At 46.2% G+C, this 21,094-nt stretch overlaps 1 protein-coding gene across 2 annotated transcripts in view; it reads right to left on the minus strand.

The window, feature by feature from the left end:
- LOC118395541 (phospholipid-transporting ATPase ABCA1-like) overlaps positions 1–21,094 on the minus strand; it is a 45,044-nt gene that overhangs the window by 6,835 nt on the left and 17,115 nt on the right. The window contains exons 7-37 of one of the 2 annotated variants that reach the window (XM_052464672.1): positions 19,240–19,431; positions 17,671–17,760; positions 13,473–13,719; positions 13,000–13,139; positions 12,642–12,758; positions 11,115–11,309; positions 10,101–10,309; positions 9,673–9,849; positions 8,801–9,023; positions 8,451–8,672; positions 8,045–8,249; positions 7,715–7,822; positions 7,413–7,587; positions 6,900–7,031; positions 6,563–6,702; positions 6,315–6,452; positions 5,925–6,151; positions 5,523–5,595; positions 5,104–5,306; positions 4,903–4,960; positions 4,685–4,792; positions 4,124–4,272; positions 3,727–3,851; positions 3,367–3,453; positions 2,798–2,987; positions 2,588–2,682; positions 2,436–2,468; positions 2,195–2,300; positions 1,793–1,867; positions 1,069–1,238; positions 445–622 (exon numbers count right to left, since the gene is read on the minus strand). In XM_052464672.1, coding sequence (XP_052320632.1) covers positions 445–622; positions 1,069–1,238; positions 1,793–1,867; positions 2,195–2,300; positions 2,436–2,468; positions 2,588–2,682; positions 2,798–2,987; positions 3,367–3,453; positions 3,727–3,851; positions 4,124–4,272; positions 4,685–4,792; positions 4,903–4,960; positions 5,104–5,306; positions 5,523–5,595; positions 5,925–6,151; positions 6,315–6,452; positions 6,563–6,702; positions 6,900–7,031; positions 7,413–7,587; positions 7,715–7,822; positions 8,045–8,249; positions 8,451–8,672; positions 8,801–9,023; positions 9,673–9,849; positions 10,101–10,309; positions 11,115–11,309; positions 12,642–12,758; positions 13,000–13,139; positions 13,473–13,719; positions 17,671–17,760; positions 19,240–19,431 — 4,587 coding nt within the window. Of the gene's footprint in view, positions 1–444; positions 623–1,068; positions 1,239–1,792; positions 1,868–2,194; positions 2,301–2,435; positions 2,469–2,587; positions 2,683–2,797; positions 2,988–3,366; positions 3,454–3,726; positions 3,852–4,123; positions 4,273–4,684; positions 4,793–4,902; positions 4,961–5,103; positions 5,307–5,522; positions 5,596–5,879; positions 6,152–6,314; positions 6,453–6,562; positions 6,703–6,899; positions 7,032–7,412; positions 7,588–7,714; positions 7,823–8,044; positions 8,250–8,450; positions 8,673–8,800; positions 9,024–9,672; positions 9,850–10,100; positions 10,310–11,114; positions 11,310–12,641; positions 12,759–12,999; positions 13,140–13,472; positions 13,720–17,670; positions 17,761–19,239; positions 19,432–21,094 lie in introns of both variants that reach the window. The other variant, XM_052464671.1, reaches the window with a different exon arrangement.

Raw genomic sequence — 21,094 nt, forward strand, 5'->3', positions numbered from 1 at the left:
GTATATGGTATACTGTACATCCACACTGACCTCTCTACACTCTTAGAACTTACAATTCTCTGGCTGTTGTCGTAGGAGAAGCCTTTTTGGTTCCGGGTAGAACCCTTTTTGGTTCTAGGCCAGTGGAGGCTGCTGAGAGGACGGCTCATAATAATGTCTGGAAGGGAGTCAATGGAATGGCATCAACCACATGGAAACAACATTTTTGATACCATTCCATTGACTCCATTCCAGCCATTATTATGAGCCGTCCTCCGCTCAGCAGCCTCCACTGTTCTAGGTAGAAACATTTTGGGTTCCATGTCGAACCCTCTGTGGAAAGGGTTCTACATGGAACCAAAAAGGGTTCTTTAAATGGTTTTCCTATGGGGACAGCCGAAGAACCCGTAAAGGTTCTTTTTTTTTCTTCTTCCTAAGAGTGCAGGATGAGATGAGAAGCCTTACCATGTCCCAGATGAAGTTGGACAGCCAATAGAGGAAGGGCTGCACCCCACTGATGAACTGCATGTGTTTGGCCTTGTTGACTCTCTCCTGAATGAGGAAGACTACGAAGCTGGCCGGGACGAAAGACATGGCGAAGATCACGCAGATGGACACCAGCACGTCCACAGAGGTGGTCATCCTGGAGGGGAGCACGCAGAGGGGAAAAAGATGCTTCTGAGTCATACATAGAACAGGTTAGAAAGCAGTATGCCTGGATGCTTTAAGTAAAGTGCTGCCATGCTTTTTTAATAAAAAAATAAAAAAATTAATTAGTAATTAGGTAGGTATTTATATTTGTTCTATTTCACACAGTGTGTATTATATTCATGTGTGATTTGGAAATGTGTTTTTTGCGTATCCCAACTCTCTCTGATTCACCCCTCCATTGAGAAATTAGGATCAAGTGCCTTGCTCAAGGGCCCACCAACAGATTTTTCACCTTGTCGGCTCTGCGATTCGAACTAGCGACCTTTCAATTACTATAAGGAGGTGCAAGGTCATGCTGTAGATTTCTAGCAATCCATGTTATTGATAGATGAGAAATGTATTTCATGGAAGAATATGAGTTGTTGGCTAGGTACTTACAGTGCGACCTGGGACAGTTGCTCCTTGGTGAGGTTGAGTGGGTGGTTGAAGGCACGGATGCCGTACTTGCTGGAGTCCTGGCCGGCGGGCAGGTTGGCGCGCAGGATTCCGTTGTTCATCACGTTCAGGAAAGACCCGATGCTGTGCCACCCCTTGTTGTTGAACCAGATCTGGATGGGGTCAGAGGTTACAGGACAGAGGTTAGGAGGGAGGAGCTATTAAAACAAGAGGAAGGAAGAAGTGTCTTTGTGAGGTCTTAAAAATGGCGGAAGCGATAAATGCGAAAACTGACTAAGCGTCCAAAGGCCTCATCTTCCGCTTCTTGGTAGAATAACGGAAGTGATGATGAGTGACTTTAGGTTCTAGAACAAAAGGTCTTTGGTCTGGATATAATCAACATCGTTCAAGTTCCCTGAAAAACAGTGTGAGCGTTTCCTCTTCGTTCCTCAAGTCTCATTTCCTGGTCATGGCATTTCCGTCGGTCTGAACCTGCTTATTAAAGGTCAAAGTGCAGCCGTAGCAATTTTAAAAGCTTTTCAGCTGTGTAAGCATAGAAATCTACTGTGTTGGGTCTCAAACAATGTTCCCACAGTACAAGCAGGAACGAAGTTCAACATGTGATTAAATGAATCACTGTGCAATCTAAATTGTGCAACAAAAGACCTGCAGTTGATCCCTACATTTATACGAGTGTGGAAAATTTGCACCAAAGCACTAAACTAACCTTGACGTTGTTCTTAGTGTCCAGTCCCTGGATAAAACTGGATAAGCTGGCAAGGAAACGGTCAGAAGCAGTGCCCTATACAGAGAAAGACCGCAAGAAACAGTTAATTACACAACCTAACCCTAACAACATTAAATGCCAACATTTAAACACAATAGCAAGTATTGGTAATCATAGAAATTGAATTGTTAGAAGGGACAAAGCCCCTCAGACCCTGATAATTTCAGTGGCACAGCCATGAGTACACTCAAAATGGCCGCCGTTACATGCAAAACAGAACCTGGACTTGAACGTCCATTCTAGCAATTCTATTTCTATGTTGATAATACTGTACAGTACATTACATTGGCATTGTTCCAGGGTAAGTATAGGGGATATTTAGTATGTAATGGTAAGGCTTACTCTTTCCAGGTGGAAGCGTCGTCTGATCTCAGAGATGGCCTGATCAATATCATCACCTGGTGGGAGGAGCTGAGTGTTCCTTGCGCCCAATGAGAATCCACCATATCTGCATAAAAAAACACAATGGCATATTATTGAATAACGTAGTACAGAATGTTCTCAGACCGCTACTGATGCCTATGGCACGTTCTAAAGACCTACAGTGTATTTAGCATTGAGAGATTGACGCCTGCCAGTTTACCTGAATTCATTGACCGAGATTTTGTTCTTCAAACTGTGAAAAGACAACATGTACAGTATTAACATAATGTTCCACCTCCTTTTTCATTGAAATCAAATGGAGCATTAAAATAAACATATACATTTGTAATAAAATAATACTATCAATTATACCTTTTCCCGATAATCTGAGCATAGGTTTTGACCAGGTAATCTGAGATATTTCTGCCAGTCAGATTTTGCAGGGTACCTTGGTCACTGATTTTCACCTGAAGAGAAAGAAAGAACGAGATTAAACTTTTGTGGATACTACATTATCTGCATTTCTGTGTGCGTGTGTGTGTTTTTTTGTGTGCGTGTGTGTGTTTTCTTATGTGTGTGTACCTGTGGAGGAGGAAGACCACCAGCTCCCGCTGGGCATTCAGGTAGCATCTTCTTGCGTCCTTCACAGCTGCACTCACACAGAGGAGAGGGGTTTTCCATACTCCAGTTGCCATTCATAAAGATGTCCCTCACACTCTCCGGTACCTCAGGAATGGCCCACTCCTCATCCAACGTGTTACAAGGAGCGTGACTGTTGAGAGAGGTAGAGAGAGAGAGAGAGGTAGAGAGAGAGAGAGAGGGAGTAGAGAGAGAGAGAGGTAGAGAGAGAGAGAGAGGTAGAGAGAGAGAGAGAGAGAGAGAGGTAGATAGAGAGAGAGGTAGAGAGAGAAAGAGAGAGGTAGAGAGCGAAAGAGAGAGAGGTAGAGAGAGAGAGATAGGTAGAGAGAGGTAGAGAGAGAGAGAGGTAGAGAGAGAGAGAGAGAAGGGTGCGGGGGAGAGCAAGAGAGAAAGAGTTATAATCACTCTACAAAGCGACAAGTATTTAACTATCAACTCTTTTACAACCAGTGAATATCGATACTGTAGTTTAGCCTCACTGTATTTGGTTAGTAGGGGGGGGTCAGACTTACGGTGAGTTACAGAGTGAACCAAAGTCATCGTAGTTTGTCAAGGCACCCAGCAGCTTGTTAGTGTCTGCATCCTCAGGGGCGTCGTTGCTGCAACGAGATAATATTGTACAGTCGTCACGGAAACAGACACGGCACTACTTCTTTCAACCCAATGGGTGACCTTCATTGTATAGGTTTACATAACATCATTTCTCTATGTAAGAAACACTACACTTTGATTTTTGATTTCCAGGCTTTCTAACCTCGGTTCAAATAACTGAGTGAATGCGAGAAGTATCTACATATTCAAAGATATATGAAAACAAAATAAACATTCTGTTGGCACTAACATCGCTCCATAAAGTTAGCGTTTGGTCGTACCTGATGAAGGTGAACTGTTCTTCATACATGCCAGGCTCCAGCTCCAGGCTGGGGTACTTTCCAAACGGAGGGACGATGAGACTGAAGACGAGGGCGATGCACACAAACACAGCAGGAAGCACGATCTGAAACCAACACAGGGCAAGGCTCCGTTTACAACAGGAACTGATATTTGACGTTGAAGATCTACTTCACTACCAAATGAGGAGGTTCCAAGGTAAACAATTACCCACAATGCCAGTAAAAATATGGTATAAACTTGCACAGTACAATAGATAGGTCAATGTACCTGCTGCACCATTGCTAGATCATGTAATGATAATGAATTCAAATGTAACACTTAACAACTTTGATCAACTTTGATGTTATCTGTAATGCCCGAATGAGTCCAGTTTACCTGAGCGAAGAAGCCTTTCCTGGAGCGCCGGGCATACAGGAAGCGTTTCCATATCAACGCCACAAACTGCTGTCTAATCAGACGCCAGCCTTTGACCTGATACGAGCCTTTACCATCCGAGCCTCCCAGCCAGTCCGTCTCACGAGATTCTGGGGCAGGAAGAGTAGAAAGGGAATGAGCCTCAAGTGTTTGAGTGGTTTCCACTAGTTACCACAGCCACAAAGTCGAAATATCGTGAAAATTGCCCAATTGTAAAAATGAATAACATCTTTCATTTAAGGTTAGGGTTAGGCATAAGGTATGTTTGTGTGATTAAAGTGAGGGTTAGGTTTAAAAGCATATTTAAAGCAGAAAAATTTTAGAAATAGGCAGGGTTTATGACTTTGTGGCTGCGGGAAATAGTGACGACAGTGTTCAAGGACAAAATGCACAAATATGATGCTTTAAAATGAGATGAGATCCTTTTAGTGAATTAACGGCGAAACGAAGAGCGCTTTGTTCCAATGGAACGTGAGAGGAGTGAAGTGATGGTTCATGGGTAATAAATGGTACATGGGCCACCTTCTGAGTCGTTGAAGTCGAAAGCGTCGTCCTCGGTGAAGGGTTTCAGGCAGCTCTGGTGGTCTCCGAACGCGTGTCTGCGGTGCCTACGAGCCGGGATGGTGCCATCTGAATGAAAGGCGACACAGAGAAGGTTGAGTCACGGAATAATAACGAGTAACGGAAATTAAGTATTTGCTATAAATGGGTTTCAATGGGGTAGTATGATAATGTCTCACCAGAGTTGGGAAGTTCAGCAGCGTCCACTCCACTGTCCTCTGCTACTTTCAGGAAAATCTGCAAAAATGTATTATAAATAAGTTTTTTTTTTTTAATAAAATAACCAAAATCAACATACATGCACAATAACTCAATTACAAGAATATAGCATATTTGAATAACAAATGTGGAAAATCCAACTGCTTGGTTATTTGCCGTACCTCTTCCAGGGTGGTGTCTGAGATGCCGTAGCTGGAGATGCCGAGGTCAGACAGGCGGTCGTCGATTTCGTGGAAGAGCTCCACGAAGGCTCCACCTTTGGCCGCCTCGTAGGGCAGAACGTAGGTGAGTTCATGGCCCAGGTCCTCAACCAGCCTGGCAGCGGGGACGTGCTTGAAGATCACATTGGAGATCATGGTTACGTCTGCGAGGAGGAGATAAGGATCAAAAGGATTATCGTCAGCATCATTATCGTCAGCATCATAGTCATCATGTTATTGTTATCCAAAAAAGGACGAGTACCAAACGGTTTAAATGATCGTTTATTGTTCCTTTCTGATCAAATTGATTGAAAAGGTTACAATAAAACAACCCTTTTGTAGGGATCAAGGTGTGCTCGGAAGGCATTTTTCTGACTTACCAATAGTGGTGGCTTCACTCTCAGGTTCACTACCCAGTCCAGCATCAGAGCTGCTCTCAGAAACACTGTCCCCCTGCAGAGAGAAAAACAACACTGGTTAGTCTAACTGAGATAAACTAAATCTCTTCAGCAAAAGGTGCATTTATCTTTGTCTGGCACAGGGCGATTGATTTGGTTATTATGTGACTTAAAGATCAGGGCAGTCTAGCTGTGAGAAGAGTTCAATTTCTGCCATTTCTCACAACTGTGATGTCTTTAAATCTACCTTTAAAAGTGAGCACCGCAGTTTATATGTGTCGGGAGGTGTCGGGATCTGGGGGATTTCCGTCCCTTCATCCCGGATGTATTTCAATCTACCTTTAGGACTGTGAGGGCCTGAGGTTGCGGCTGAGGGAGGCCCACCTTCTTGCTGTAGGAGACAGAGCTGCTGCTGGAGGAGTTCCTACAGGAGCTGAGGGTCAGGTCGAAGTCTCTCTTCACCAGGGTCAGGTAGTAGCCCGTCCCCAGCTGGGTCTTCAGGAACAGGGAGGAGCCCACGCAGCACAGCTTGCCGTGGGAGATGATGGCGATGCGGTCGCCCAAGATGTCCGCCTCGTCCATGTGGTGAGTTGAGAGGATGATGGTGCGGCCTGAGGGGGTGAGGAGGGAGATATAAAGCTAGCCGTTAGCCTATTTACCCAATCATTTGCCTGTTTTCCATACACATTTGTTTCAGAGCAATTGTTTGCATAATGACAGTCTCACTCCTCCAGCACAGGGGAAATAGTACAAATGAAATGTACAGTTTGTTACCTGCACGATACTTCAGAAGCAGGTCCCAAATGCCCCGGCGTGCGTAGGGGTCGACTCCAGCAGTGGGTTCATCCAGGATCACGACCTTTGACCCTCCAACGAACGCCAACGCCACTGACAGTTTCCTCTGCATGCCCCCTGAGACCAAAACAAACAGGATCGATCAGCTTCAATTATTCTCAGCAATACTACTATTCTTAACAACAGCTGATATAGTTGTTATATCGACAGGAAGGAGAGCCACTTACCGGACAGCGTGTTGCTACGACACTGGCGTTTGTGAGGCAGGCCGATGTCGTTGACGATCTGCTCCGTCTCAGCCTTCACCTTCTCCTCAGACAGACCCTTCAGACGGGCATAGAACCAGATGTGCTCCTCCACCGTCAGCCTGGGACAGAGGAAGAGGAGGAAGACACGAGGGCAAGAAACAGATACAGTCAGTCATAAACAGCTACAATCGTGTCATGCAAATTAACTTGAGTTTGAAACTACTAGTCATTATGTTTTACTTGAACTAGTGAAGGACTAAAACGGTCAACCCCTGTGAGCATGTGTAACAGTCCTGGTACAGTAGCGATGACTTACATGCTGAAGAGAACGTTGTGCTGCGGGCAGACGCCCAGGTTCTGTCTGATGGCGCTGAGCTCCGAGCGGATGTCCTTGCCCAGGATGTAGGCGGTGCCAGAGGTGGGCGGGAACAGACCCGTCAGGATGGACCTATCAGAACACACAGCCATACCTGTCAATTAACACAATTTACACTCAACACAGTTTAGTTTCACACATTTCCAATGTACTCATATTGCATCGGACTGTTGTATTTTCAACGTGTCAATATGTTTTATTTGTATCTGTCCCGACGTTAAAAACGATCCAAACAAAAGATTGCCCTCACACACAAATTCATTTCAGCTGTTTAAAATGTCTAGATTGATAAAAGGTGTATAAACCCCATAAGCCGTCCTGCCACAGCTCTGTGAACCGTGGCACATTGAAGCATATGATTGGTCTAGTTATGTAAGGGATCGAGGGGATTGGATGCAGGTTTTAAAGAAGCGCCCCCCCCCCAAGACTACGCTCTTTGATCCTAGGCCTTACATGGTGGTGGTCTTGCCGGCTCCGTTGTGCCCCAGGAAGGAGGTGATCTGCCCCTCGTAGAAACCCAGGGTCAACCCGTCCACAGCCAGCTTGTTGCCATGGCTATATACCTTCACTAGGTTCTTGATGTAAACACCAGGCTCGATGTGAGACGGCTCCTCTTCGATGCACACAGCTGAGGACGAAACCAGACACAATTAGCATCTGAAATATCTCAAATCAAAATCAGCCAATAAAAAAAAAAAAAGTTAAATCCATTTAAAGAAGAAGAGCAGTAAGCAGATTTTCTTTTTTAAATCTACCTTCTGCATTTCCTTCCTTTCTTTCTTGTATATTCTTCCCTTGTTTCTCTCCACACCAGTAGGACTTGGTGAAGGGGAAGTACCAGGGTCTGGGGATCCCATACTGGCCTAAAGGGGAGTACCAGGCATCATACATGATGAGTACAAATACACACTCCTTTATGTACAATATAATATGACATTTTATAATATGACATTTCTTTTCTGGTCTAATTTATTTGCCTAATACCTTTGGTAGACATAAGAAAACGTGTGTAGGTATGCTTGGGAACACATTCAAAAACAATACAGGTTCATCAAACGACATGACTTCCTCTGGCTGCTGCTCACCAGGGAAGACAGCCTCGATGTACCAGGTCATGACCCCGTAGAGGAAGGAGTCAAACAGCATGAGACAGATGGAGGTGGTGAGGGAGTAGCTGTCCTCCTCCAAGGGGCTGGACAACAGGTTGGACCACTGGATTCCCACTCCCTGCTCCTCAAACAGGGCAAAGTACTCACAGCCGAACCCAAACGCCACTGGGGACAACAGGCTCTGGAGAAAGATGGGAGAATAGAACACAAGTTAGAAAAGAGGACTTGGTTTATGACAAAGAACAAACAGAAAAGTGACAAGGTAGATTCGGGCAAGGTAACTCGTCATCACGTGAGAGGGTTTCACAAAGCCACCTCCATTACAATCCCCATTCCAACATTACCACGACAACAAAAGAGTGTATTAGCGATCTGAACTCACCACAATGACTTTAGCCCCGAAACCCACGTAGTCCTGCCAGGCCACACAGAGGACGTAGGGCAGGTAGAGGGTGAAGTAGATGATTCCTCCGCAGGCCGCCGCCAGGTTGGCACGGGAGAAGATGGTACTGATCAGGAAGCACTGCATGATGGTTACCACAGCGAAGGAAGCCAGGAACAGGAAGACAACGCAAGGGTCGCTGTAGGGAAGCAGGTTCCCCATCTGATTGGACCAGAGGAGATGGATGAGATTGTGAAACATGGTGAATTGTGTGTGTATGTGATTGCGTAAGGGTTCTGTGTGTGTGTGTGTGTGTGTGTGTGTGTGTGTGTGCCTGCTTCCACACACACCTTGAGTATGACTACCAGCAGCGAGGCGGAGATGAGCAGGGGAATGAGGCTGCTGATGAACCAGCTGAGCCACAGGATGCCGTTGTCCAATCCCATGATCCTCATGGTCTCTTTGAGCCGCGCCTCCTTCTCATAGACCACGCCCTTGATGATGAGGGCCACAGAGTACATCCAGGCCAGGGTCATGAAGAGAGGCATGGAGCGACTCATCACCCGCAGGAACCTGGAGAGGAGGGAGCACAGAGAAATCCCGAAACGCTGAAAATGATTAAAGATACAGCGTACTTTCGCAGGCAGTGTTAACAACTAACCGGAGCTTGTAGCCTCATCTCTATGCTCAAAAATGTCTACTTCTCAGCTTGACTCCCTGTGAGGGGGGGGGGGCGAGTTTTGTTATCTTGTGTGCTCTGCTATGCTATGCTGTGCTGTGCTGTGCTGTGTTATGCTATGCTGTGCTGTGCTGTGTTATGCTATGCTATGCTATGCTGTGTTATGCTGTGCTGTGTTATGCTATGCTGTGCTGTGTTATGCTATGCTGTGCTGTGTTATGCTATGCTATGCTGTGCTGTGTTATGCTATGCTGTGCTGTGCTGTGTTATGCTATGCTGTGCTGTGTTATGCTATGCTGTGCTGTGTTATGCTATGCTATGCTGTGCTGTGTTATGCTATGCTGTGCTGTGCTGTGTTATGCTATGCTATGCTGTGCTGTGTTATGCTATGCTGTGCTGTGTTATGCTATGCTGTGCTGTGTTATGCTATGCTACGACATGATATATATATATATGATATTGTGTTATTCACATATACACTGTAATACTTCATCCTGGCTATAGAACAACAGCATGTCTCCAAGTCTCCGCAGGGCTACTTACATATCGTCCACGTAACAGGGGTAAGGCATCTGTTGGATGTAGACTCCAGTCTTCTCCTTACTGCCTGTCACCGCCCTGATGATGCCCTGTTCTATAACGTCCTGCAGGTAGGAGAAACCGCCCCAGATGTAGCGCAGGTCCTCAAAGGGGTCGGCCCGAGGACCAGGGTCCCAGTAACTACAGAGAGACCAGGGTAGAAGGTTAGGAAGACGTGTTTATATACTCTATGTTCACGATTGGCTTCTACTACCTTATTACAACATACGGGACTCTTTCAATGACTAGAATAACTAAAAGCATAAAATACATTAGAGTCTACAGCAGGGGTTGGCAACAGGTGGCCCACGGGCCAAATACAACCTGCGAGACAATTTGATTTGGCCAGCCAGGGTTGTCGCGGTAAACATTTTTATGAAATGGGATCTTACCCGTCCTTGATCTTGTTGGTGCGCTCCACATTGTCGATGTCCATGCGGATCTTGTAGTTGACGTTACCCGGCAGGTCAGAACTGTTGCTACGGGCGATGTCTGGGAACACTATCCCAGCCCAGAACTTCTGGTTGTCTAGGAGACCCATGGATTTGTTGACCAGTCTTTCCTCATTGGCCACTGGCTCTAGTTTATCCAGGTTCACACACTGTGGAGGATTACAAAAAGGGTTATCAGGCTTTTAACACACTGTGGAGGGATACGAGAAGGGTTGTCAGGCGAATAACTACTCACTTGATTTCCTTGTTTTGTTCATTTATTTATTACGTGTATTCACTCCCTGAACTTGCGTCCCGACTCGCAGCGTACAGCGTTGCCGGAGGAAATGTGTTAAAGTAATGAGCTGCACTAATACCGAAAAATCCTGATTGCGTTACAGGAGCCGCAAATACCCTTACAAAAAGCATAAGCTATTCAGCATGACTCTTAAAGGTTTTGGGCTCCAGCTTTTTGGGACTCATATACTTTGAAGGGACCAGAGTCACCAAGCCAAGGCCTATATGGTCACCCTAAACTCTTTTCAACCCCTACAGTATGTGTCATGTATGATGATCTGGAATGGAAAAACCATTCGGTTGGCAACAACAGTTACCCCTTCATTGGAGCCATTCCAATGGATCGGCATTCAGCTACAGAAAGCAGGGTTACGTAAGACACTGACAAACGGACCCAAAGTCTTAAACTGTATTGAATTGATTCGATTTGCAAAGGCATGGTAACTGTGATGTTCACGGGGAAGCCCAAGGCTTAGAATTACCACGATCGATTGGTGTTCAGTGTCAACAGAAACCAACCACGGGCTTATTCGTTACCTTACGTCCTTTACCTTAAACGGAGCTGCCAGAATTAGATAGGAGTGTAGACTATAGAATGGGGCCAATTCCACCGACGGTCTGTAAATGAGCTTATTAGTGTCATCTAAGCGTGTAAATGCCCTTGAGAACGGTGCTCACCTCCATAAAGCGGGAGATGGTCCTGATAGCGTCGTCGGTCTCGTTGAACACCTCTCTCCAGGTGTAGGCCGAGCCGGCGGGGCGTTTGTCCTCGGCAGTCTTGGTCAGGAAGCGGGCCACGTCCTCCGCCTTCCACTCTGTGCCAGCCAGGCGGTCGTTGAAGAAGCGGGCGCTGGCGTTGTTCTGAAGCAGCGTCTAAACAGGAAGGAGGTAACAGACGGATATAGATTCAGGTATAGACGTCGTGTTGGCTGCCTGTAGTTGTTTGTGTAGTGTGGAGCTCTCTCATAAGCATTTCCACCAGTTCAAAGGCAAGAAATGGTCTGTGTTTGTATTTTGTTTCCTTCAAATCGTTCATCCATCCTATCCATTAGCCTGTATCTATTATCAGGTGTCTCCTACCAATAGCACTCACACCACAAAGTATTATGTAATGATAATTCAATTACAAGCCATTGTGGTTAATGGCGACATTAGCTGGAGAAAATGGAGAAAATGCCTCTGGGAGTTCATTTTTGTCATATATTTTCGACCACTGTGTGGCAGTATTGGACTGGTGATATACATGACTGGTAGGACCACGGCCTTTCTCATAGCACGAGGAGGAGCCATGTTAGGTGGTTACCTCCATAAGTAATGTAAAGATCCTATCACCTACGGTTACCTTAAATTAACCTAAATCAAATAATGTCATTTCATTGTTGATTGTCCCTTTCCTTTCAACTGCATGTCAGATTCTCAAAACGATAAACCTGCTGTGTGTACACTGAAAACAATGTCCCCTCTTTTCTAACCCCTTACAAAAAAATATTACAGTTTTGAAACTGCAGTAAAAGTGCAGTAACTGCAGTCGGCTGTGGTATTTTGGACACCGTAATTGCAGAATATACTGCACTGCAAAATTACTGCAGTAAACATAGATTTTTATTTTGGACACAGTATTTGCAGCATACTGCAGTTATACGGCACTCTGACTGTAATTTTGTTTCCGTAAGGGACACCATAGACCACGTTAGTTATGGTGATCGAAATCCTTAACAACATCTTGTCCATAAATAATTATAAACCACACAGCAAATTATATATTGCTTGGACTGTCTGGGGGTTCTTTCACTTCAAATACTTTCCCCACTTTCCTAGCTCTGACTTTGCTGATAGCTACTTTATTGAGGAAAAATTTACTTACCATGACTGTGGTATGTGGTCATCCCACCTAGCTATCTTAAGATGAATGCACTAACTGTAAGTGGCTTTGGATAAGACAGTCTGCTAAATGACTCAAACGTCAATGTAAAAGATCTTCCCCAACGGCCTTCTTTTAGGCTAATAGGAACCATGAAAACAGTATCAGACTCAAACCCCATCGACACCAAACGTATGCGTGGAACCTTATCTTGTTCTCTGTTTTCTGTGTTCTTCTAAAGTGCCCGATACGGTTGGTATCATGACAACCGATCTGTAGCTACTGTATATACTGTAGTTACAACTGTAAATACCATGAGATCAGATGAGAGAGTAGAAACTCACCCGAACCAGGTGCATCTCATCACTGCTCTCCATGAAGGTCCAGACTTTAGGCCTCATCTCCTCCCACATCCCACCCAGGTCCCTCAGGATACCCAGCTCCTGGAACGTCTTGTTCATCTGGGGAGGTGGGGTGGGAAGAGAGAGAGAGAGAGAGATTGGAGAGAAAGAGAGAAAAGTTGATATGAGGGAGAGAGAGGAGAGAAAGAGCGAGTCGCGAAAGAGATCAGAGAGAGTTACAGGAGAGCGAGAGAGAACGGAGAGAGATGGTTAAAATGGCTGCCTTGTCCTCGATGCCGAGTTAGCGGAGAAACATTTATATGTAGGTTCCTTTGGTGTTCTTTCCGTTAGAGTCTCTCACCTCGTGTATGATCCTCTGTGTGGCAGGAGTGTCAGGGGTGTAGAGGATCTTTCCCATGAGGAGAGGCTTCAGAGCCCTCCAGATCATCCTGGAGACGGGGCTGGCTTCCAGACTCCTCATCATGCTGTTACAGTACGGAGCTGAGGAGCGGAGGACAGACGGACACAGGTTAGTATCACACCACCGTAGGCGGAGTGTTCCGTAGCCTATACGCTTTGAAGAGGGTTACTGTGGCTATCTCTGTCATAACACCAGGAAGGAATACACTGGTGTCCATACATCCTGTACCCCCCCCCCCCAAACTGTTAAAAGTTTTACAAAAAATTACAAAACAGAATTTGCATCTGATTGAAGTGCATGGAGACTCCCCTTTTCTACTATTAAAATTACAAACAAATTGATCCACGTTTGATATCAGTAAAAACTATGAATTAATGTAAGAGTTCAGATCAGGGAGTTGACCAAGGACTCACTTGAGGTGTTGTCGTAGGCGGACACGGGTTGGTCGTCGCTGCCGTTGCCGCCGTGGTTACCGAACAGGGCCTTGTAGTTGTTGTCCTCGTACCAGTTGAGCGACTTGATCTTCAGTCCGCCGCCCTCGGGGTGGCCACAGACGATACGGGACACGGCCTGGTACATGTGGCTGGGGGAGCCCGTGGCGTTGACCGTCAGGTAATGGATCTCGTTACGCATCTCCTTCCAACTCTTCATACTGGCCAGCTGGGGGAAGAGGAGTGGGGTGTGTACGTTTAAGACACCATAGAATACATCTTATGAATCGTATTATTGAGTTTTTACATTTTTATTTGATGCATTTGTCTGGTACCGATTTATTGGAATGCTTACTCTTGTATTTGTGTATTGTGTTCTATTGTGTTTTGTGTATGCGTAAATTAAATTATTTTCAGAGTACAGTAATATGTGTCAAGTCAACACATGATTACACCATGTGCCAAAGACATGTTGAGACATGTTCTAGAACTGATGTACTGTGTGAGTTCAGAGAGTTAATGAAAGCTATTCCAGGTAGGAGCCTTTGGCTGCAACGGGCCCTGGTCAAAAGTAGTGCACTATATAGGGAATAGGGTGCCATTTGGGAAACAGACTTTGTTAGACTTAAGGTGAAAAACACTTGTCCTAACTGACTGCCTAACAGCCTGGGACAAATACAGCGACCATTCTTGTCGCACTCACTCAACATGACACGGTAGCCTGAAAATGTTGAAAACATGTGGCTTGTGTGATCTATTGTGCAACCACCCCTCCCATATTTTCAATAAAGGATTTTTTAAAAACAGTTTGAATACTCAAATCCTTATTCTCCTCAAGTCCTCACTACTTGTGAGAATTGTGTGTCCGGTAATAAATTAGAATAGCAACGGGTTCACTGTGCACTCTAGGTCAGAAATGCTGACAATCCACAAACATTTAAGACCCTAAAAAACTTCTATGAGAGTATAACTATTTGTTGTTGTTGTTGTTGTTGTTGTTGCTGTGTGGACCCATCACACCTTTTTGCTTATCTGAATTCCCAGGTTTTATGCACCAACCAAACGTCTGGGAGAGTGTGATGCTCCCCTTTTTGTTGAGTCTATTTAGCTAATCTGGGCCTGTAGGTGTGTAATGTAACGTTACGAAAACCAGGCCGACCTGTGTGCTTGAGAGTGCTACAGGCCCTGTGCGTGTGTATCAGTGTTTGCACAATGGAGAAAAAGAAAAATGGCCGAGAGTAACCTAAGAAAGGAGCCACAGTGGACTCACCGCACAAGTGGCTGGTTATCTTAGAAAAACACTTTGAAGACGGTGGACGGAGCCAAAATGAAGGCGCCGATGCATAACAAGGTCTTTTGTCATTTAAGACGGAGAATAGAACAGGTAGGTCGGTAATTATAACCCAACTCAGCATCTTTCTGGAACTATGAAATATATATTGGTTTTATTACCTAACCTTGTTGCATAATATCTTGTGATACCGATGAAATGCAACAGACTGGATATTGTTGCACGGTTCCAGTAGTTTTCTTCCACAAGGAGACGACTTCCGACCCTCCGACACGTAACATATCTTCATTGACACTGACCCTTTAATTAACAACCCTAGTTTTCCTAGAGCTGCCCCCTTTTTGACAAAGATGACAACACGTTCTTAGCATTTAGAATGTTGTCATCGTTTAGAATGGTGTCGTCGTTTAGAATGGTGTCATCGTTTAGAATGTTGTCATCGTTTAGAATGTTGTCATCGTTTAGAATGTTGTCATCGTCTAGAATGGTGTCGTCGTTTAGAATGGTGTCGTCGTTTAGAATGGTGTCATCGTTTAGAATGGTGTCATCGTTTAGAATGGTGTCATCGTTTAGAATGGTGTCGTCGTTTAGAATGGTGTCGTCGTTTAGAATGGTGTCATCGTTTAGAATGGTGTCATCGTTTAGAATGGTGTCATCGTTTAGAATGGTGTCATCGTTTAGAATGTTGTCATCGTTTAGAATGGTGTCATCGTTTAGAATGGTGTCATCGTTTAGAATGGTGTAATCATTTAGAATGGTGTAATCGTTTAGAATGGTGTAATCATTTAGAATGGTGTAATCGTTTAGAATGGTGTAATCGTTTAGAATGGTGTAATCGTTTAGAATGGTGTAATCATTTAGAATGGTGTAATCATTTAGAATGGTGTAATCATTTAGAATGGTGTAATCATTTACAGTCAGGTTTCTCATAACAAAGACAAAGAAATTCCAGCAAACTCCGAGATCCGCCCTCAGTGTTCTGTGGTTGCAGCTGATTTCGGGAGCCGCCTCAGCAAGTCACATGCTTCCTCACCGTCCAAAAACACAAAGATAGAACAGGGCAGCCAGTGGGAGGACGAGAGGAAGAGAAGTCTTTTTCTCCTCTCCACCACCTTTCTGTCTGTGCCTGTCTGTCTGCCTCATGCCCCGCGGGCCAGACATATAGCACGCAAACAAGCAGAGTCATTTGAGGAAGGCTGCGTCTGTTCCAACACCTCGTGCCTCCAGCCTGAAGAGAGGTTACTAGAGGTTACGTCTCTGTGCCAAGGCAGGTCAGTTAGCTACAAGACTAACTAAACGTCTTCCCTCTCACACCAGGGAACAAAAGCAGCTAACGGCAAAAAGCTGTGGTTGAGGTTAACTAAAGGTGGAAAAAGGCGTATTTTTCTGTTTTTGAGGCATTCATACCGGGAGCTTCTCTTGTCTTGTAACATTGCTGCTTGTTTGACTTGAGTAGGGAGGGGATCATTCCATCATTCGTTTAAGGGACTTATCTTTGTCCATGGATTTCCTCTGATGACACATACAGTATGCCAGGTGGATATACAGGGACATACAGTTCTGCCAGAGAGCGTATGCTAAACACATCAGTGGGAACGACCTCTCTTTCCCACAGCTGACGGCTTCCTTATGTTCCGCCAACTCAGCAGTGCTGTGGCTGGAGAGAGGGGAGGTGGTAGGGAGAGGGGGCGGAGGTGGAAGGAGGAGAGAAGGGGGGAGGACAGGGAGTTGAGAGTCTCGTGACAAGGTGATCTATTGTAGTCTTTTTCCCCTAGTACATCCTGCTAAGTCTCTCAGCGTTTCCCAGCCATGTACTGTATTGGACATTACTTTTATTTTTGTACTTTTATGTCTTTGTACTTTTTACCCCTTTGTCTCCCCGATTGGTACGTACAGTCTTGTCCCATCGGTGCAACTCCCGTACTGGCTCTGGAGAGGCGAAGGTCGAGAGCCGTGCGTCCTCCGAAACACAACCCAACCAAGCCGCATTGCTTCTTGACACACTGCTCGCCTAACCCCGGAAGCCACCCGCGCCAATAAGTCGGAGAAAACACTGTACAACTGGCGACAGTGTTAGCGTGCACTGCGCCCGGCCCGCCACAAGGAGTCGCTAGAGTGCGATAGGAAAAGGAAATCCCGGTGCTGTCTGCCCGGCCAGCCACAAGGAGTGCGATGTGCGATGGGAAAAGGAAATCCCAGCCGGCCAAACCCTCCCCTAACAACGCTGGGCCAATTGTGCGTCGCCTCATGGGTCTCCCGGGCGCGGCCCGGCTGCGACACAGCCTGGGATTGAACCAGGATCTGTAGTGACGCCTCAAGCACTGCGATGCAGTGCCTTAGACCGCTGCACCACTCAGGAGGCCCCCATAGTTGACATTTCTATTGTAGCTAGCACAGATTTGGTTACTCCAGAACTGGGTCTGATATGTTGGGGGCAGTTAGCTATGTTGACAGTGCAGATGCCACAGAGGGATAGCATTACAGTTTGGCCATGTCCTGACCTGGACTGGTACCAACTGGACTGCTGACACTAAACAGTCGATTTGTTGCGAAAGACTGTCAAAATTGCAGGGTTACAGCCATTTGAGGTGGCCATTTTGTGAGGGCCAGAGCACCAAGCTAGCTTTTTTATTATTGAGGGGACAGATGGGTTTTGTTTGCACATTGCGGTCCAGAGATGTGCAGCGGGAGGACCACTGCTACAACTGATGGCTTTCTCTTTGTGGTTGTTTTCGGCCTACATTCAAATGAGTTCACGAATAAGGTAGGTTGATTCAAGGGTTATTTAAGACTATCCAAAACAGATGCAGACCCAGAAATGTTACGTTGGAACATACATGTAAGTGTGTGTGTGTGTGTGTGTGTGTGTGCCTGACAGACAGCACCTACCTCTACAGCCAGCGCTCCCAAGCTCTCTAGCAGACCGTCGGTTGCCGCGGATACCTTCTGGACGACCTCAGGGTCGGACTTCACGTCCTTCTGTTGTGGGTGAGGAGGAGGAGGGAGAAAGGGGAGAGAGGGGGGGATAAAAGACATGAGAACAAACACTCTCCAGGGACACTTCAGAGAGGGGTTCCTGTTCAACCTCATCTGTTATTGACTGTCAGAAGAGGGCCGCTGAAATGTGAGCTGCTGCACTCTCACAGCTGACCCCAGACCTGTACTTAGTGGCTAAGGTCCATCTGAAATGGAACCGGAGTCCTTATATATTGCACTACATAGGGAAAAGAGTGCCATTTCAGACGCACCTTAGCCACTAAGTACAGGTCTGGGGTCAGCTTTCCTTATAGGTCCAATATTGCTGCGTTCCATTGTCCATATTAGTGTACCACTTAGAACACAAGCCTAATGCAAGGCTTAATTTTATGTGCAGTTGTAGGATGTGGATATTGGATCAGGGCCTATATCAGTACTCAAGAGCGGTCGGTTACTTTATACTGTATTCAGAACATGGGGTATTTATTCAAACCCGAGTCTAATATCCCTGATCTGTTTTGTTAGGGAGGGAAACCTATTGGTCTTTTTCAGAACAAAGAGTATCACCATAACACCGGTTTGAAATTACGGCTGATTCAGCAGCATGATATTTCAACAAATATTTACTACATTTTCTCCCGTGTTAGTTGACCATTGCGACAGCATTTTCATTGGCAGACTGTTCTGTACACTTTGGCACCTTCCAAAAGCTTGTCCCAGCAAGACTGAGAGTTCTGACTGAGCCAACGCAACTGGGTCAGCTAAAATGGATCACTCCTCTATTTGCATCCAAGTGTGATGGTTATCTGAAGTGTACAGTGATTCTATTCACTGAGTCCTATTATTGTTGAAATTAACACACTGTATTTTTCTATGTGTGTGTGTGTGTGTGTGTGTGTGTGTGTGTGTGTGTGTGTGTGTGTGTGTGTGTGTGTGTGTGTGTGTGTGTGTGTGTGTGTGTGTGTGTGTGTGTGTGTGTGTGTGTCAAAAGTCTATATTCAGACATCTGCCACGACAGGGTTCACGGCCTCTCCAACTCCCATTACGAGAAAGAGACAAAGGGACGCGTTCATTGTCAAGCTAATGTTTTGTGACAGGAACAGGATTTCTAAATCTTGTACAGAAATATGGTTTGATAATTCCTGACCTAACTATGCCAGGGAACATGATGCTCTCTTTATCAGAAGAAGGAAGGCTTGGTGTCAGCAGGTTAAATTATCCCGCCATAAAGTGTGCTTTGTGTGAAAGTGAGTGCAAAGGGAATAGCTTATTCAGTTTGTCTGACTGACTAAAAGTGTAATAATACATTCATTGAACAAATGAAGATTGGCTAGGCCTATGGAATTGTGTTATTAGGCGTTCACTGTTAAAGCCCCCAGTGTTAAAGCCCCCCAGTGTTAAAGCCCCCAGTGTTAAAGCCCCCAGTGTTAAAGTGTTCGGTGTTAAGTTTTAAAAAGTGTTAGTATTTTAAATGTTTCTTACCCGTATGGGCTTTAGGAAGTCCAGGTTGGACAGGAAGTGGTCCTGGGCCTTGTTCAGCCAATCAGGGGAGGCCTTGCAGATGATGTCTTGAGTGAGCCGTGACACATTCTTGTCGGAGATGGTCACAAACTCCTCCAGAGAAGTGGTGTTACACATATCTCTAAGATGGACGCCGAAACCTCCAATCAGGACCTGGTAGATAATATGAAATTGTATTTCAGGGATCAAGTTCTCGCAGTCGAGAAACAAAAAAATAAATGTGTTGCGAGGATGTCGGGGATCATTTGTGATGTCGTGTTTTAACTGTAACAACTTTCACAATGAATGCCTAGTCAGGAATGATTTATGCAAATATTAGAAACAGAAATTAGAAACAGATGTTTTGAATCATATGTCATCACAGAAAAGCTGTTGTCATATCTCTGCTGTCAGTACTACTGCCTCTAGGGCAGCGTTTTCCAACACTCAGTCCTGGTGACGCGTTTTGTTTTTTTCCCTACATACACAGCTGATTCAAATAAATGAACTCATCATCAGGCTTTGATTATTTTAATCAGCTGTGTAGCACCGGGGCAACAAAAAACAGAACGTGCTCCAGAGGCATTACCAAATGTTCCTATGACTCAACACAAACAAAGATGTTTGGGGAATGTTATTTCTAACCTATCAGTACCACTCTGGAATCCCAGTTTTAAAAAAATATTATATTCCAGGGAGGTATTTGCTTGCGGAATGACCCATAATTTTTTTTTTTAATTTTATAATTCTACATTTCCACATGGTCATAGCTATCTCACTACATGGTCAACAACTAAACATGTGAAAAATGTGCATTGTGCAGCTTTTCAGTCATGCATGGGAGAGACTTGTTTTTCCCACTTAGGGAGGCATAGCTCGAAGGTCCCACCGGTCTGAGGCGCATACAGTGCACATGTGTCCAGACTGGCTGACTGAGGGAGGGAGGCAGAGGAAGGGAGGGAGGCAGAGGATGGGAGGGAGGCAGAGGATGGGAGGGAGGCAGAGGATGGGAGGGAGGCAGAGGATGGGAGGGAGGCAGAGGAAGGGAGGGAGGCAGAGGAAGGGAGGGAGGCAGAGGAAGGGAGGGAGGCAGAGGAAGGGAGGGAGGCAGAGGAAGGGAGGGAGGCAGAGGATGGGAGGGAGGCAGAGGAAGGGAGGGAGGCAGAGGAAGGGAGGGAGGCAGAGGAAGGGAGGGAGGCAGAGGATGGGAGGGAGGCAGAGGAAGGGAGGGAGGCAGAGGAAGGGAGGGAGGCAGAGGAAGGGAGGGAGGCAGAGGATGGGAGGGAGGCAGAGGAAGGGAGGGAGGCAGAGGATGGGAGGGAGGCAGAGGAAGGGAGGGAGGCAGAGGAAGGGAGGGAGGCAGAGGATGGGAGGGAGGCAGAGGAAGGGAGGGAGGCAGAGGAAGGGAGGGAGGCAGAGGAAGGGAGGGAGGCAGAGGAAGGGAGGGAGGCAGAGGAAGGGAGGGAGGCAGAGGATGGGAGGGAGGCAGAGGAAGGGAGGGAGGCAGAGGATGGGAGGGAGGCAGAGGAAGGGAGGGTGGCAGAGGATGGGAGGGAGGCAGAGGAAGGGAGGGAGGCAGAGGAAGGGAGGGAGGCAGAGGAAGGGAGGGAGGAGGCAGAGGAAGGGAGGGAGGCAGAGGATGGGAGGGAGGCAGAGGAAGGGAGGGAGGCAGAGGATGGGAGGGAGGCAGAGGATGGGAGGGAGGCAGAGGAAGGGAGGGAGGCAGAGGATGGGAGGGAGGCAGAGGATGGGAGGGAGGCAGAGGAAGGGAGGGAGGCAGAGGAAGGGAGGGAGGCAGAGGAAGGGAGGGAGGCAGAGGATGGGAGGGAGGCAGAGG

This window comes from Oncorhynchus keta, chromosome 16, assembly GCF_023373465.1.
Source record: "Oncorhynchus keta strain PuntledgeMale-10-30-2019 chromosome 16, Oket_V2, whole genome shotgun sequence".
In the NCBI taxonomy this organism is placed as follows: domain Eukaryota; kingdom Metazoa; phylum Chordata; class Actinopteri; order Salmoniformes; family Salmonidae; genus Oncorhynchus; species Oncorhynchus keta.